The sequence below is a fragment of the Artemia franciscana genome, chromosome 2 (genome assembly GCF_032884065.1).
Source record: "Artemia franciscana chromosome 2, ASM3288406v1, whole genome shotgun sequence".
Classification (NCBI taxonomy): domain Eukaryota; kingdom Metazoa; phylum Arthropoda; class Branchiopoda; order Anostraca; family Artemiidae; genus Artemia; species Artemia franciscana.
Window position 1 is genome coordinate 31458169 of NC_088864.1, and position 18866 is coordinate 31477034.

The 18866-nt window shown below is 33.5% G+C and overlaps 1 protein-coding gene across 1 annotated transcript in view; it reads left to right on the plus strand.

Moving 5' to 3' along the window:
- LOC136040187 (CUGBP Elav-like family member 2) overlaps positions 1-18866 on the plus strand; it is a gene marked incomplete in the record, with an annotated part of 272737 nt that overhangs the window by 233489 nt on the left and 20382 nt on the right. Inside the window, 2 exon segments of the mRNA XM_065724339.1 lie at positions 5161-5314; positions 12773-12892. Coding sequence (XP_065580411.1) covers positions 5161-5314; positions 12773-12892 — 274 coding nt within the window.

The window sequence follows — 18866 nt, forward strand, 5'->3', positions numbered from 1 at the left end:
ATACTTAATGCAACATGGTCATTTTCTCGTTAGTGATTGGCTGGGAGTTACGGAAACTTGCCAATTTTACAGTTTCAGAATGTGTAGTATGGACAGAGGCGTAAACGTGACATGATTTGTAATAACCAGTAGCCATAACAATTAAATTTAAAACTTCGTTTATTTTTGACTGAATTCAAAAGCGTTATTCAAACTTAAAATATAGCAAAGGTTACCCAAGTAAATATTAGGACCCTAAAAGTTTTCTTGCTTGTTTCGTAAATTGAACGTTGTATGGATGTATGGCATATTGCGTCGGGTATTTATGTTTAACAAAATGAATGGAATATTAGCAAGTTTATATTATCAAGACGATATAATTATTTTGTTTGATTTCTGCTTGTTCTTCTTTGTTTCATAACAATTATTCAGGAATACCTAAATCAACGATAAGTACAGAGAACAAAAATCGTGGTTGCCCCCTTAGGGTCTACCTTGTAAAGAATCTACTCTAGCCCATCGTATCCAAAAATTTAAAAACGTTTTAAAATATATCAAGTGAAAAAGAATCTTCATTCAAAATAGGTTCAGGAATGGCAACTATTATTTCGATCACTCTTAGTGACAAAAGTTTGTTGCGAAAGCAAGTTTGTGGGAGCTTCGAAAAATAGTCTGAATCCACATAAGATGGTGTCAAATCGAAATTAAATTGCACTATTGGAATCATCGTAGTCCAAAACTCTATTTAGGAGAATTACAGTCCTCCATTTTCAGAAACAATATAAATCGTTCTTTACTAGGGCTTGCTACGTTCAAACTAGAAACGAGCAGAAAAAATGCTCTGATTACTTTGAGACTAACATTATAGTAATTAGAAATTCTACAAAGGAACTATAAATTTTCCTTTTGAGAGACTCCGTCGCATATACTGCAACTTTCATTCGTACAAGTATATACACGGTTGAATTTGCTGTCATTGTCAAGGCAATGTTGAATTCATCCACATTGTCAAGGTGATAAATGCTTGACTCAAGAAGCCATTTTAATCGCACATGAATGAGCTAATCAAAGACTTTGGCTGAGAGCACTGACAAATAAGAGCTTCAATTTTGCCCAAGAAACTAGAACACTTTTAAATTGAACCGTAACCCTGAGACAAGGAGAGACAAAGCGTAAAAATGGAGACATTCAGGTGCCACATCCTGTGAAATATTATTGTTGCAATTTTTTGCTTAGAGATTTGAAAATACACCCACAATTTTTTTTCAGTGTAAAGTTTGTAGAGAAACCCAGCCCTTCAGAAGAGTTTTCTGTCGATTATTAATAAATGCAGTTTTTCTCCTTAGTTTTAATGTAATAATTATTGAATACAGTCTGCACTAACAAACATTGATGCTTCTTATCGAAAATCGCAAATAAAAAGTTTTCGTTTTAGTTTTTTTCTGAACACTTAAAAACTTGTTGAACTCTAATAAACTACTAGATGTGTTTCGCCCTTTAACTAGGCTATCAATGCCTTGAATACTGGGATAGGCATACATTAAAAAAAAACAACAACAACAAAAAAACATCATGATGGTGCAAAGATGAAATTTTATGTTAGCCCATGTTGTCTAACGTGTTTTGGTTTTGTACCGAATCGTATCTTCGTATAATAATTGTTTATATTTCTGGCTCGACTCGGCAAGGTTATAGTATGTCATCTGACATGCAGACTCCCAAGATGGTGTCGCAAACTAACCACACTCTTAAATCATAAATTGTCTTTCATGCTTTGGGAAATTCTGCTTGAAGTTTCGGTTTTATTACAAGGGATTATACCATTCTCGTCTTGGAAATATTAAGCTTGATAAAAGTTTCATAGAAACACTTACTTATAGATAGTTATTCGTCTTTTCCCCTAGAGTTCCCTATCTCAGTTGAATATTTATTTAGCTTTGCTTTATCATATGGATATCATCTTTAATATACTTCTGCTGAAGAAGCAAACTAACCTAAATCACGTTTTATATGAAAGAAGTAAACACAAATATTTGCATCTTTTAAAGAAATCAATACATCGAAGAAGCGAAAGAAAACAACAAGATTGACTTCTGATTGGAGATTCGAGAAAGCGACGGAAAATCGATTGCTCCGGAGAGGCTATGAATCTGGAGATAAAAAGAATACTTCCTCAGTCCAAAACTTGTCTTTTCTTTTTTAAATCTGCTACTTTGTCTTTGAAATTCGGGAACATGAAGGATTTTGTTTTAATGCCAACACCGAAAGCGTTTTCTATGTTTTTTAGTTCGGGACAGTTCGAAGTGAAAGCTTTAAGGGCAGTTGAACTGCTTGTCAGATAGTAAGTTGTTCCTTCTCATGATGATGATGATGAGGATGGGCAGTTAGTATAGATATCCTGTACTTATGGGCTGTTCAACGAAATATTTATTTCTACAATTGGTGTAATTTTGGTGATTACATGGATCTTGGCCAAAATAACGTATTAAGGTCGACACATCATACATGAGATTGCTCTAAATTATATTGTAGTCGATTTGACGCTTCCTTCCAAAATAGTTATGGTTAATAAACTATGATTATGGTCAATAACAGTGAATAAACTAGTATAAATCATTAGGAGTGCTTTTATCAAAGGTCTGCTTGATGTCAGTCACAAGGGTCCGGGCTCTTTTACCTCCAGCCCTGCTGTGCAAGCACAGCATTGCACGTCGATACGGGTCATTGGTCCCTCTCTATACCCACAAAATGCAATATTAGGCGCAGAAAATGAATTCCTGCTTATTTGCATTCTCCTGTATCCTCTAATTTTGTTTCTGTGTCCATCCCCCACGCGCGCAGTAAACAACCTAGTTTGGAATCCATGTGTTTGTAAAATGAGAAATGACCCAACCTTAAAGGGTGTATGAGTTCTTAAGAGGTATATTACCTTTTAGGCTAACCTTAAAGGGGCATATTAACTCAAATGAAGCTTATTTCAGGCTCATTAAGCTGAATTCATAGAACTTAAATATGATTAAATACGAATTAAACATGAATTCAATACGAAATAATAGGATGATGCTATTTAACTTGGTTTTAATACTGTTTTTGGGGAAACACGAGTTTATAAGGGATAAGTAGGCAAATTAAATAGTGTGCTGGTAGGTTAAGAAGGTTGGAACTATTCAATTCTATTCATGGGTGTTCATTATGGGGGCATGGTGGGGTCTGTGTACTATATATATATATATATATATATATATATATATATATATATATATATATATATATATATATATATATATATATATATATATATTGTTTTAGAATTATTTTAAACGATTGAAATGTTAAATGTATTAATTACTGTGTTGAAATTAATAACCATCTAGCTAAATCCTAGGTATATAAGGTTGCTATTCAGGTAGGCCTACCGATGCCTTACGTTGAAATTGCGTAACACTCAAACTTTACTTAAAAAACACCTTTTTCATGATGTTAAAAATAAATATAATGTTACTTCATGTTTAAAATCGTAGTATGGCATTCAATATGGTGTGTTTGTATTCTAAGAGTGTCATGGATAATGCTTCTAAATTTCCACTTTGAATATTTTTCGTTGAAGGTGTGTAGTTTATTTCCAGATTGCGTCTTAAGATGACAAGTTTTTAACATTGATTTATCTGACATGGTTTCTATAATAGAAACAACCGTGACCGTTTGGTATACTTGTCAAAGGATTAGAAACGAATGATCCGTTAGGATCGTTTCTGAATCATAACTTTAAAGTTTTCCCCACTGCATGTCTCTTAATGTTGTTCTGGTGAATTACTCTGTAGAAAACAAAGATGAATTTGAGTATGATTACATTTTGTTGTAAACTAGATTGCCTCTTGACCTTTCCTACAGTGGTGTAGCCAATATAATTTGAACTCGGCTTGCGAGACTTCATTTGTTCCCATTTCCAAATACATATTGAGTAATATAATATATACAATTTGTGCCACATAGTGTCTAAATTAAAATATCTATAATATATTAAATACAATCATTGCGTAACTGTGCTTCTACAGAATTGTTCCAGTGTTTTACGGGATAAATAGAAACACGGGCTCAGACCATGTTTTAAACACGAAAGTAAGAATCTAGTCAAAAAATGAATACTTGAAACTGGAGACAGAAATATGTCTATCAGTTAAATAACGGGACATATTCTCATCTAGAAATAGTAAAAAAAGCTCATCCTTGGCTGAATGGAGCTCTTTACTTTTCTTTGAAAATCTTGTGTTGTGGAATTTTTTTTAAAATTAATTACAAATAAGTGCTGTAATGAATAGGCTGCTATTATAATAACCAATATTTCCGTAATCTTGTGGTTTAAGAGGCTATTTGGTGTCCCTCTGCTAGGGATATGTCTATACTAAGGTAGACCTACCCCCTCCATATTGCGCTGCTGCTTTTCTGGCAAGCTTTTGTGTTTTCAATGTTTGAATCGAAACTTATAAATTTCAGAAGAATGTTTGACGAAAGGTTAATAATTCTTTCTGTTGATGTTGATTATAGCTTTTTATATTTATTACGAAAGCTTGCAAAACATTATAACAATGAATAGTCGTTGCTACTTTTTTTGTTGACAATAAGTGCATCGAAAGTTAGAATCTAAAGACTACAGCCTAAGTAAGGCAGTTATTAAGCCAGTTACATGCGTAAAATTTCATTTTCTAGGGGTAGGTGGGAAGGCATGGCATTAAAAAAAAAAAAGTAAAAAAATGGACCAGTTATAGGAAAATATAATAAATTTGCAGGGGTATTTGTAAATATTTTGAGATTTTGGGACAGGAGAGAGCGCATTACGAAGTCCTCCTACCTTCCTTGTTTACAAACGTATATTAGGTCACTCCATTTCTGAAAAAAGCTGAATTTTGCTGTGAACCCGATGGTGTATTCTATTATATTTGGTTTGTTTTTGTGAATTTATGATACGGCAGATTACTGTATAGAAAATTGGCACTGAATGTTCTCATAGCTGACATGTCAGGCTAAAGACATTTCTTCTCAGTTCAGTTCAGTTCAGTTCAGTTTATTAACATCAAAATAAATGGACAACAATAACCCTCTACCCCTACAAGGCTCCATGGCCCGTATATTAATCTCATTTAGATTAATATGAATAAATCATACTCTTAATAATTCTTTTAGAGTTTACTTGGCGGTGTGCAACCAGGAGGCATTTCTCCAACGAATATTACGGCTCTTCAAAATTATCACCAGCTGGGTGGCCTTGGAGCTCTTAGTATGCAGCAGATTCTAGCAGCTGCAGCTGGACAAGCTTCGTACACACCTACATCTACCGGTAGGTTCCATTTTATCTTACATCTGTTATTCTTTAGACATCAGACAGTAAAGTATTTAAGGTCAAATTTCTTCATCAGTGGTTTTGTGGAAGTCTGGCTCCAAGTTCTAAGAAAGCATTCCCCCAATGATTTCTCATTTTGCTTCTAAATTTTCTTGGACAGTGTTTGACGCTACTGTGAACAGAAAAAATTATTTTGGCTCTAAATTTATAGAATTTATAAAATAAATTTATAAAAATAAAAAATAAATTATTTTTTTATGCACATACTCTATTTAATAAGAGGCTTCAAGAGAACCCCCTGGCTCAATCCTTGCACTTCCTGAGCAATAAAACAAGCAAGAAAATTTTCAAGTGCTCTTCAAGCTTATACGGTGAGCAGAAAAATGTATTTGGTTGTAACTTAATTTTTAATTTAATTTAATTTTCTTAATTTTTATGCACATACTCATTAATAAGGGGCTCCAAGAGAACCTCTTGACTCCATCCATGCCCTCCCTGAACAATAATACAAGCTAGAAGATTTTCAAATACTTTTGAAGCTTAATCATCCATGCTGAATAGCGTCGAACTCTCTGGTCCTCTTTAAATTCGACATGACTTTCCTCGAGACACTATCATCGTTCAAAAAATGTTTATGGTCGGCGATCTTTACTGGGAGTCTGCTTTAATATTTTCAGTATTCAGTTTCATCACATCGTTTAAAACATCTTCTTTATTCCATGATTTTAAAAATTAAAAAAGTTATAAACACCCCGAAACAGAGGCTTGAGAATTTAATTGTTTTTTGTTTTTTTTACCTTTGAATGCTTTGTCCTTTACTATCACTTTGGAATTCTAACCGAGTAATATTTTTATTTTAAGTCATTGGATAATTGCCAGGGTAGTTCCTTGATAAGATAAACGTAGTTGAAGAGCTTGTAAAAGTTGGAGCAGTAGCCTATGCTTGAAAACGTAGTAATAAATTTAAACTTTGATAGTAAAGTGTTTTTTTTGAAAGTTTTCTTGATCTGGCACCAAGGCTACAAAGGACTGCAGTTGAGCCCCAGGGGTAGGTTTGCTCGTGTGCCTCCTACCAAATGTTATTTTGCCTTATGCAAGATAGGTACTTCTTGACCACCGTGCTCGTACTGCTGTAAGTTGCCTACTGTAAACTTTTAGAACATAATATATAAGAATCTACAAAGCATTTTGATTGGCCAAGCTATCGGTCCTACGACACCTTAGGGTACGTAAACATTGTCCCCTCTACCCTTCCCTGGCCTTGTTTAGCCTGTGTTGTATTACTGGAAATGCGATTTTATTAGAATTTGCCATAAGTTATGGAAGAAGGAGGAGGTAGGAAGTTTAAAGTGGAGTATTCGGGTACTCATATCTGTTTTGGGTCATTTCCAAAAAAAAACATGCTCATGTTAGCTTGCTGCAAGTCTGATTTCATTTAATGGTATTCAGAGCTGTCGAAAGCCTATTCAAAGATAAGAACCGATCGAAGGTTGACGCCCGTCGTGACCCCTGAAACCCCCCAGCAGCCAAACATGGCATCATATCTAAATTTCAAAACATCTGTTTTCATCAGAACGGTCCGAAAGTACGCAAAATGTGCCTCAGGAGGAGACAGGATAAGTGCAGCCCTAGGGGTAAGAACCCCGATATATGCAAGAAACTCATTCTTCATCGATGTATCTCAGTGTAAAGGTAGACGTGTTATGTCAATTTAAAACTAGTCATGTGAGGATTTTTCATCTGTCTGATTTATGGGGATAAAGTGGACCCGTGGCCTGCACAAGCCTTCAGCTCATAAATTTCTTCGGTAAGCTAAAAATTATTAAATACCAAATTCGACGAAAATTAGACACGATTTATAAAATATGTGTTTTGAGCCGCTTGATTTAGAATCATCATGAGTCGATAAGAGGTATGGCGTGGCTATCAAAAGATGGTAGAATAAGTGTTTAACAAAATATCTTAGCCATTTATTTCATATATTGTAGACAGTTTTACTTCGTTGAGATCACAGTCATGAAAAGCCCTAAACGAGACCAAATCAAAAAATTTAAAATAATCATTTCAATCAGAATATTTAGAAGGCGAAAAACCGCCCCTGGAGGAGGAATCGTGCGGATAGCTCGTTCTTCATAGATACCGTTCTTCATAGATATATTTTGTATAAATGTGGACATGTTACATCTTGTAGAAATCAGAGTCATTATTTACTTACGTGTCAGTTAAAACAAGTACATGTGTGAGTTTTCACAAATAGCATTGGATTTTCACCAAAGCTGATATTGATCGATCTATGAGGAATATGGTTGTAATTTTGAGGCGAATAATGCTATATACAAGTATAATTAAAAATAAATTAAATAATTATTTCATAGATAGTGTTTCATTTTCTCCAAAGCTAGTGTTTAAGGATTTTAATGTTGTTGGTGACTAACCTAAAGCTTACATTGCAATACAGAGTCCCATTGTACATGACTCACAAATAGAGTTCAATTTTCACCAACGTATTTGAGTAAACCGAATCCAGGTGGTTCCGAACCTATGAAAGCTCACAGGCACCTCAATATACTGGTTTTCTGGCTGTTTTCTTATTGCTGAGACTTTTTAATCGCTCTGATTAAAATAGGTATCTTGAAATTTGGATATGATTACAGTTCGACCCTTATGGCTAACCAGTAGCATATGTGGTGCCGGAAAGGTGTAAATTCACCTTTTGATGATTTTGCGCCTAAATTTTTTTTTTAGATCTTCTAATTCGCAATAGAATAAATAAAAATACGGGTAACGCATCGCTTCTAAAAAGTCATCTCTATTGCGTTGACTGTGATATATTATGTTAGGTAAGTTATTTTCGTTGTTTTAAAATTTTAAGTTGTTTTAAAATGTTTTAAAATTTGCTCCGTGTTTCGTGGAAAAACTTTTCTTTTTATATATTCAATCACTGACCTAACAGTGTTTCTCTTTACACAACATGATCCTCTTTGATAGTGTTAGTTTTCCATATAGTGGTTTTATATAAAACATTTTCATCACAATTAATCTTAATTTTTCTTATCTTCTAGACTCTAGGCGGTACAATTTCGAAGTTCCTATCACATCTCCTTATTACTTAAATTGTACTTCTGATATTTATTTTCCATAGCAAAAGCAAACACTGACTAGGGAGTTTTTCCATTGGAAACGAAATGAAATGTTCCCAGGACGAGAATACTTTCATTTTCAGCTTCAAGGCGCGGCAGGGCAATGTTTCAGATGTTAGGGCACAGATCTTAAAGACGGGATGAAGGACAGAAGAAAGATGAGCTATTGTATTAGTTTCAAATGCTAGGTTGGCCATTTCCTAGGGATTTTATGACCATTTTATGTCATAACAAAGAAAAGAATTCTGGTGGTAAATTTTGACAGTAAAATGAAAGAGTGGGAAACTTAGGAATGTATTTGACAGGTGATGTTCGATAATATGCTAGTACGAAAAAACTATTTGGTCTAAGGTGTTTACCTGCCACTTTTTTCCTTTCAACTAAATGTATCGTGACGAATGTTATGATTTCCCGTTTTCATTCCTACCTTTTCAAGTAAAGGAAAATTCAATATCCTGCTAAATTCAAAAAAAAAAAACTTGCACTTGCACACCTTGCACAACTAGGTCGTTGATCTCAAATGTCTATCTCAAAATTTTGATCGGACGATATTAGGGAAAAAAGGGGCGCGGGAGGGGGCCTAGTCGCTATCCAATCTTTTTGGTCAGTTAAAAAGGGCACTAGAACTTTTAGTTTTTGTTTGAATGAGCCCTCTCCCGATGTTTTAGGACCACTCGTTCGATATGATCACCCCTTGAAAAAAAAAAAAAAAACAATTGCGCTTCCATGATCTTCCTTCTGGCAAAAAATACAACATTCCACATTTTTGCAGATACGAGCATGAAACTTCTACAGTAGGGTTCTCTCATATTTCTGCGACTTTTAGGGGGTGTTTCCTCCTTTTTTTGACAATCAGGCAAACCTTTTCAGGCTCGTAGCCTTTGATGGGTAACACTAAACCTAACGGATCTATATATTTGGAATTCGCACAATAAGCCACTTCTTTTGGTTTATCTATTGATACCGAAATTCCGTTTTAGAGTGTCGGTTACTGTTGCACCGCGTTGCTCTTTACTTACACTTCGTTACCGCGAACTGTTTGATACTGAATATATTGTCTACGGGATTGCCTGGCCTTACAAACAGACAGTGGTGTCGTTGAGGGGGAACAAGGGGGCAAGTTGCCCCCCAATAATTTCGGAAAAACTGTAATTTATTAAGTAGCTTTAAAACTCTTGCTTGTTTTAAGTGTCAAATTTGCTCTTTACTTTGAGCAGATAATTTTTATAAACTAACACATGCTCGTTTTTAGCATAAGTAAAACGAGAAAAATAGGGGTCTATTCCACTTCATAATATGTTCCTCGTTAACATTTTTACAAACATACTGTCTTTGAAACCTTATCATCAAGTGAATAGGTGAGCTCAATTAATGGCGAAATTGAAAATGTTCCATGCTTCCTGTTTCGCGACATTTGCTCAAGTCAATTTTTTCCCTGATATTTAAGGTGCTTTTACTTCCTAAGTTGAAGATAAGATTCCCTTGTTTTAAAACTTTCAAAAGTGGAAATGAATACACCCTTTAAATCTGCAAATAGGACAGAAATGGAGTCATAGAATAATAAGATGGTAGAATAACAGTGAATATGATTTCCTGAATGAAAAAGAAATCATTAAAAAAGAAAATAAGACTTCGTGCTTTTTATAATGATAGTCGTACTATGTCTAGATAGGTCAAATCGGTTGTAGTTTGTCAATGGAATTTGGTAGAGGGGGATCCGCTCCAGGAATCATGTGATTGTCTTAATTTTTATTTCCAGTATTTAACTGAAAATCCAATAATAATTAATAATTTACTTGTTACCCGTTTGTTTTGACAAATTAAGCGGAGTGAAAACGTTAAGGAAAGAAAAACAAAGTAACACAAACAATACAATCAGTACATGTAAGGACCCAAGCGTTGACAGGCCTCAGCACCTAATCTAGCATAGAGTTTTTTAGAGTTTTTTTTTATAAACAAAAATAATATCAGTGGCACAAAACTTTCTAATAATCTTGTAATTATTCGACTCTTTCTCACAACTCTGCTTTTAAAATTTTTTTAGAAAACTTTAGCGTAAAGACCGAGGCGTTGAAGAGGGAGCAGCCCCTTTCATTTACGGGGTAATTTCTTTTCGTTTTAAGTTTTAATGTCGCTCCTTACTTTCAGCTAAAAAAACTTAATTTTTAAAATTTAATTTCTGAACGTTCTTTAGTTAATCCATGTTTTGATTTCGGCTCTCCGCAGATGAATAATTGAAACGAAATTTGCATATTTATTCATAGTAATCATAAATGTAGAACTCCCTCCATGTATGATACCATGCTGCCTTCTTGCTATTTTCACTTTTCTAAATAATTCTTTTAACCAGCTCCAAAAAGACATAAATGTGCTAAAAATTAGGATTGAGATTAGTTGCATTTCGCAAAACGCCAGCGCTACTAGCGGGAGATTTATCTCTGCATCAGCATGATGTACGAAATTTCTGTTGAGAATAGAATAAAGTAAATTTAAACAAAATATTTTTTTTTTCACTTTAGAAATTTGTGTGCACGTATAAACGGTACTAACTCATTCTCTTTTTCTATTGTTATCAGTTTTATCATGTAGCACTGATGACCGAGCTTTGCTTGTGAAGGGAATTATAGGCATAAAAATTTTATTCAGTGTAACCCCCCTCGGGAAATATGTACCCCCCCCCATACCCTGATTTACACAAGAAAAACTTCTGTGTAATCTGTATGGAATTTGTTTTTTTTTAAACAAAGATACAAAGGGGAAAATAATTTTCAAACTCTTTAAGATTTTCCCTTCCATTTTCTCCCTGGCAATTTTTAATTAATTTATGGTTTCTGCCGCAATAATGCCAAGAATTGTTCAGATTTTCTGCACATCCTTTGTCAAATAATGCCCAACGGAAAAGTTAATAATTCTAACTTTATTTTTTGGATACTTTGAAAATTTTAAATTCAGTCGGTATTTAAATGCGAGGAATATGTAAAAATACAAATTAAAGAATCTGTGGTAATACTTTAACTTATCCTGTATCTTTACTTAAGACAGCGCAATTGCGCTGCCTATTATTTTTGTTTTGGCTTTATGAGGACCGCTGATACCAATGCTATTTTTTAATATAAATCAGCAAACCCACCTACAATTCAATAAAAATAAAACGTAATATTTCAATAAATCACGTATATTAAAAGTTTAGTACACCAAATTAGATCTTACAGAGTCAAAATCCATTCAAAATTACGAGTAAATGAATAGCGCGATACCGGGGGCTATTAGAATAGAGCTTGGTTCAATTATGAGATTACCGTCCTGTGCTGGGCGTGGGAGCTAGGGGAAGTAGAGGGAGGGGTATGTAATGCAGTATTAGCGGGGAATCTGGCTGAAAAAAATAAAACAAGGAGTAGACGACATTCACTTTCACCCAACCAAAAGTTGGTTTACGCTACACTACTTTCGTCTTCAGCAGCTCATTCCTGAAAAACATTCTAAAAACTTTAAAAATCGCAAAACTTAAAAAAAAGATCGTAAAAATAACATATGCTAAACGGTTGCTTGTCGTAACTTCTTTTTTCTGTAATCCTTAGAGAAAAAACTTTCAAAATAAGAACCTTTTACAAAGATTTGAAAAAAATAGAATCTATATATTAAAATACCAAGACATATTAAGTATAATCAACTAACAATTTTTAAAGAACATTTTTGTGTCTAAAAAATGTGAAATTTTTAAGTTTCCATACTACAAGCGGGGAGAACAGACCAGGACTTTCCTATTGGAATTGATGGAAAAGAAAATCACTTTTTTTAAGCAAACATTTTTTTAAGCATTCATCGAATTGTTGTTTAATCGCAAGGCTTTTTTTATGAAAAGTCTATACTCGTTTATCATTGTAATTAAAAAGGGAAAAGGGTCAATGTATTGTTGACTTAGAAAAGTAGATAGATAACAACAAATAAACAGAAACAAAGGAATTTAAATAAGCACTATGTCAGGAATAGTGCTTATTCGGATTTCTATGACCGTGCCTATCTCTCAGATAAATTACTTTTATTATGACGAATTACCTAAAATTTAAATAAATAATACTTTTAAAGAACGATTCCCAACAGTTTGTAGATTTTATGAAGGAAAACTAATAGCATAAAAAAAGCAACTAAAAAAGCATTTTCTGACAATATATTCTTTTAAAACCTTCGTCCCTACTCCCTTCCCCTGAAAAACTCTATAGGTCTGCCTGCCCCCAAAAATCAAAAACAGATGGTGTTTTGAGGTTGATGCAGGTTATTGAAAATTCAATATTGTAAGCATACCTTGTCATTTTAGCCGTGCCTATGGGAATTCAGCAGCAAGTAAATCCTGTGGCTGGGAGTCCTCAAGGAGCAACCACCATCGCTGATTTAACCGGTGCTAGCTTTCAGACTTTCCCTGCTTTCAGTACCTCGGGTAAGAATCCTTTACTGCTCGCTCTTTTATTGAAAAGAATGTGAAATTTGAGTTCAAGTATATGAAATTAGCGTTGATGGAATAATGATTCAAATCTAGATTCTCAACGTGGAAAGAAATCATGATATTTAAGTATAGAATATACTGTAAGAGGAAGTATAGAAATAGAACTTTAGGCTATAACTTTATAGGATGTCAGTCCTTGAAAAATATTTCAAAATTGTTTTTTTAATATAATCATTACTATTATTATTATTATTCCAGACTTAACTATCAGACGTGTACGCATGATTTTTTTTTGCAGGGGAGGATGAATAATAAAAAAATTGGGGGGGGGGCAGTAATAAACAAAGATTTGATTTGAAAAGTTGAATAAGAAGTTACAAGAAATTCTCAAACATTTTTATTTCGAGGGGAGGTGGGAGACACCTTGATCGGTCCCCGGGACTGAATTTTTAGACAAATTTAGGAAGAAGGAGGATATATTGTCCTTCGGTCATGCAGGAGTCTCCCTTATCCCCATGGTCAATGCAGAACGTCACAATATGCTTCAAGTATATCAACTCATGGGCATAGAATACAATATTTACGTAATTTTCTATCTGCTTAGTAAAGGGAAGTTTATAGGGTTCAGTTTTTTTTTAAGAAAATACTAAATTTATTCGTGATCTATATTCCAACTTTAAATAGTGTCCTCAACTTTCTAACGCAGGTCGTTGTGAACATTTGTATTGCTGCTTAATCGCTTTAATAAGTTCTAATATTTAAACTGAAATTTTCTTTGAAAAACTTAAAATACTTTTGGTCAAAATAACGTAAGATCCCGAGGTACACACTGTACAATCAAGCTTATCTTCCGAAGATTCATTCTGGGATCCTTCTGCATAAAGTGATTAATTCTTCAAACTTTTGGACTTTACCTCAGGGGCAGCATGGGTCACTTTAGAAGATATCTATTTTGTTCTTATCTCATCCTTTTATATTGAATTGACTGCCTTAGAATGTTTCTGCGACACGACGGGTCTCTGGGCTAAAACAGGGCTTGGAAGAGGGCCTAGTTGCACTCCGGTCACCTTGGGATTCACGATTTCCATTCGAATGAGAACTGTCCCGAAATTATGGGATCATTTTTTTTCAGTATGATTATCGGGTAAAAAAAATTAAATGAATAAAGACGCACACGTAACGCTAGAGACAGAAATTAGCATCTGTATAATTGAAAATTATAAATAATTGAATAATTGTATAATTGAAAATGGGCTTGAAACTTCTGTTAGGTGGTGTTTAGACATGCCGACTTTCAGAATTCAAAGAAAAATGATTATCGTGTAATTTTCATCGGATCACTGTCGGATGGTGTTTCGCTTTTTTTTTCTAAAATTGCACAAATGCACTTATGGTAACAACTGTTGATGGGTATCTTTAAACTTCATAGATTTTACGTACTTTAAATCATCTTAAAATGGAAATTCTTTTAAGATGTTAGTTGAATGATATCATTACTAAAATTCAGTGTTTCAAAGTCTCAGTTACTATTGGCCTGGCTTGCTCTTTACTTGCAGTTCTTCCCCAAACTGTTTGATGCTTTCAAGTTCCCCAAGAAATACTTATATTCATTAATCTATGATGAAAAAGAAACAAGTTTTGAAATTGGTAAACGTTTATTACGTCTATAGTAATTTAAGGGGTGGGGTGATTTGAGAAAATGACCGAAAATAGGTGAATACGTGGAAAATTTAGGAGGCTATGGAGGAAGCTACATGGATCTTGAGAATGTTTAAATATTTGAAAGCCATAAAAATCTTCGGTACTTTTGGTGTACCTTTCTATTGCCAGGTATAAGCAATACTATTGATAAACTGTTGTAACCTTAGATAAGTGTTCCAAACATAAAATATTTTCCTCGTTATGAGAAAGGGAGAAAACACGATACAGATATTTACAAAGAAGGTCTGCTGTCACCCATTATATCATTCCTGCTTGAAACTACTGGTGACAAATCGTTTCTTTTGTGACATACTACAAGAATTCTGGAGAATTTCATTACTTAGAGCCGGAAAAGCAGCTAGTAAGAAATTAGATTCAAGTCACGCCGTAAGCTTGATGTGTGGCAATTTCTTTCGAAATGTAGTATTGATCTTTTTATTCATCGGCGCGCCTTCCTTCAATGATGCCCTCTTTAGTAGACTTTGGTCGTTGGTCCTTTTGTCTTCAAATCGCCATAGTAATGCCAAAATTTCAATAGTGTGTAAAATGCAAAAAAAAAAAAAAAAAAATCAGAAAAAAACTGGAAAGTAAGCTCTTCTAACTTTATTCTCAGGGAGTAGGCCCACGGGTTGTGATTCCCATAAGCAAGCACGAGTTGGTATCCAGCTTTAAATTTTAAATTTGTACTCTTAAATTAGTTTCATTTAAACTCAGCTGCTTTTTTAAATCATTCTACCCAAAACAAAAGGATGTAACTTTCACTTTCTTCCCAAAGGTAACGACTTTGCTCCAAAGCTCGTTTAGTATTCATCCAGCGGGAGAGTTTGAAAAGGCGTGTTTACGCTTTTTTTTTATTTGTCGCTTGCACCTGGGTGAATCTAAAAACAAGGAAAAAAACAAGGAAAACAAGGAAACAAGCAAAAAGAAATATAAGCGAATGTTCGTGGTATTTATTTTCCTAGGCTACAAGTGAAAATGTCTTACGTACACCAATCGATTTGACGTGAATTTAATAAGAAAAAAAAGTTTCAACGGAAAGAAAGGAGCGACATTAAAAATTAAAACTAAGATTAATTATTACGTATATGAGGGGGTTCCCTCCTCCTCAGTACCTCGCTCTTTCTGCTAAAGTTTGACCTTTTGTTCCAATTATTTAAGAATGACTCCTGAAACATGTTTAAATAAATCAATTAGATATATATATATATATATATATATATATATATATATATATATATATATATATATATATATATATATATATATATATATATATATATATATATATATATATATATATATATATATATATATATATACTAACTGGTGCCATCCCCAACACCTAGTTGGTGGGGCGCTTTGCGCCCCCCAAGCCCCCCCCGCGCGCGTAAGTCGTTACGCGCCATACTAGTTACGCGCCATTGTAGTTGTGTCCCTGTGTCCCACCTGTGAATAGAGATATATATATATATATATATATATATATATATATATATATATATATATATATATATATATATATATATATATATATATATATATATATATATATATATATATATATATATATATATATATATATATATATATATATATATATATATATATATATATATATATATATATATATATATATATATATATATATATATATATATATATATATATATATATATATATATATATATATATATATATATATATATATATATATATATATATATATATATATATATATATATATATGCGAATATAAAACATGCGAATATACAACATTAAACCTGCAACAACGTAAAACATGCGAATATACAACATTCTTCGCTGTCCCATTGTCTGTGCATATAAATAGATTGTCAGGTTTACTGACTCTTGAACATGCAACATATAATTGTCCATGGGAAAAACAATCCGTATTCAGATCTATGCCTCATTATTCTAATGATGTGTCCCTGTGTCCCGGTCGTCATTTATATTCCCTGTGTCCCGGTCGTCATTTGTGTCCCGGTGTCCCAGTTTGTAATTTCTCTTTGAATGTCCCGGTCGTCATTTATATTCCCTGTGTCCCGGTGTCCCGGTCGTCATTTGTGTCCCGGTGTCCCGGTCTGTAATTTCTATTCGAACAATCCCTGTGTCCCGGTCGTCATTTATATATCCTGCCTGTGCCCCCGGTGTCCCCGTTGTAGATGTGTCCCTGTGTCCCGGTCGTCATTTATATTCCCTGTGTCCCGGTCGTGATTTGTGTCCGGGTGTCCCAGTCTGTAATTACTCTTTGAGGTTCCCGGTCGTCATTTATATTCCCTGTGTCCCGGTATGTAATTTTATCAGTTGACAAACATGACGTCAGTCGACAAACAACTTCATGACGCATACAGCTCAATCCTTATAATGACGTCAGTCGACAAACTTGACGTCACTCGACACACACACACACAGACAACTTATTTTTATATATATACTAGCTGTTGGGGTGGCGCTTCGCGCCACCCCAACACCTAGTTGGTGGGGGCACTTCGCGCCCCCCCAAGCCCCCCGGCGCTCGTAAGTCGTTACGCGCCATATTAGTTACGCGCCATTGTAGTTGTGTCCCTATGTCCCACCTGTGAATATAGATATATATATATATATATATGTTTTTAACTACGTAAAACTTGCGAATATACAACATTCTTTGCTGTCCCATTGTCTGTGCATATAAATAGATTGTTTACCGACTCTTGAAAATGCAACATATAATGGTCCATGGGAAAACAATCCGTATTCAGATCTATACCTCATGATTCTAATGATTGCCCTTGAGCTTTGTTGATGGTGATTGCTAATCTACCATTCCCTGTGTCGCCATCGTCATTTATATATCCCCTTGTGCCCCCCGGCATACCCTTTGTAGTTTTGTCCCTGTGTCCCGGTCGTCATTTGTGTCCCGGTGTCCCAGTCTGTGATTTCTCTTTGAGTGTCCCGGGCGTCATTTATATTCCATGTGTCCCGGTGTCTCGGTCGTCATTTATATCCCCCTGTGCCCCCTGGCGTCCCCGTTGTAGTTGTGTCCCTGTGTCCCGGTCGTCATTTATATTCCCTGTGTCCCGGTCGTCATTTGTATCCCGGTGTCCCGGTCTGTATATACATTCGTTTTTTAGTTTTGTTTTTCTCCTTTATTTTTTTCCTTTTTTCTTTTTTTTCTTTTTTAGTTTATTTAGATTTTTAGATTTTTTAGTTTTTTTATTAGTTTTTATTTTTTTTTCTTTTTAGTTTTTTTGTAGTTTTTACCTTTTTTTTAGTTTTTTTAGTTTTTTAGTTTTTTTTTAGTTTTTAAGCTTTTTTAGATTTTTTTATTTTGTTTTCTTTTTTTTTGTAGTTTTTACCTTCTTTAGATTTTTGCTTCTTTTATTTTTTTAGCTTTTTTAGTTTTTTTTCGTTATTTCTTTTTAGTTTTTTTTGTAGTTTTTATCTTTTTTATTTTTTTGGTATTTTTATTCATATTTTTTTAGTTTTCTTTTTCTCTTTTATTTTTCAGTCTTTTCCTTTTTTTAGTTTTTTTCTTTTTTAGTTTTTAGTTTTTTTTTTAGTTTTTTACCTTTTTTTAGTTTTTTTAGTTTTTTTAGTTTTTTAGATTTTTTAGTTTTTTATTAGTTTTTAGTTTTTTTTGTAGTTTTTGCCTTTTTTTAGTTTTTTCAGTTTTTTTTAGTTTTTAGTTTTTTACCTTTTTTTAGTTTTTTTTAGTTTTTTAGCTTTTTTAGTTTTTTTTTTCTTTTTAGTTTTTTTTGTAGTTTTTACCTTTTTTAGTTTTTTTCTTATTTTGTATTAGTGTGAAATAATTCAGACGTCATATGCGGACAAACATGACGTCACCTGATCCACAGATCCACACACAGACAACTTATTTTTATATATATAGATAGAATATATATATATATATATATATATATATATATATATATATATATATATATATATATATAATTTGAATATCAGAATTAATTAGTTTGTTTAGAATAGTAAGCTCTTTTACAAGTTATAAAAAAAGCTTTTGCGTAAAGAGCGAGGTATTGAGGAGGGACAACCCGGGATAATTTCTATTCGTTTTAAGTGTTCGTTTTAGAGTTCGTTTTGTAAATATTTCGCGTTCTTTTAAACCTTTTTTTTTATATTCAGAGCAAAACTATACAATACAAAACACAAAATACATACAAAACACAATACAATACAATATACAAAATTATACAAAAACTAATACAGTGATTCATATATTTCTCAATCTTACTTGCTAGTA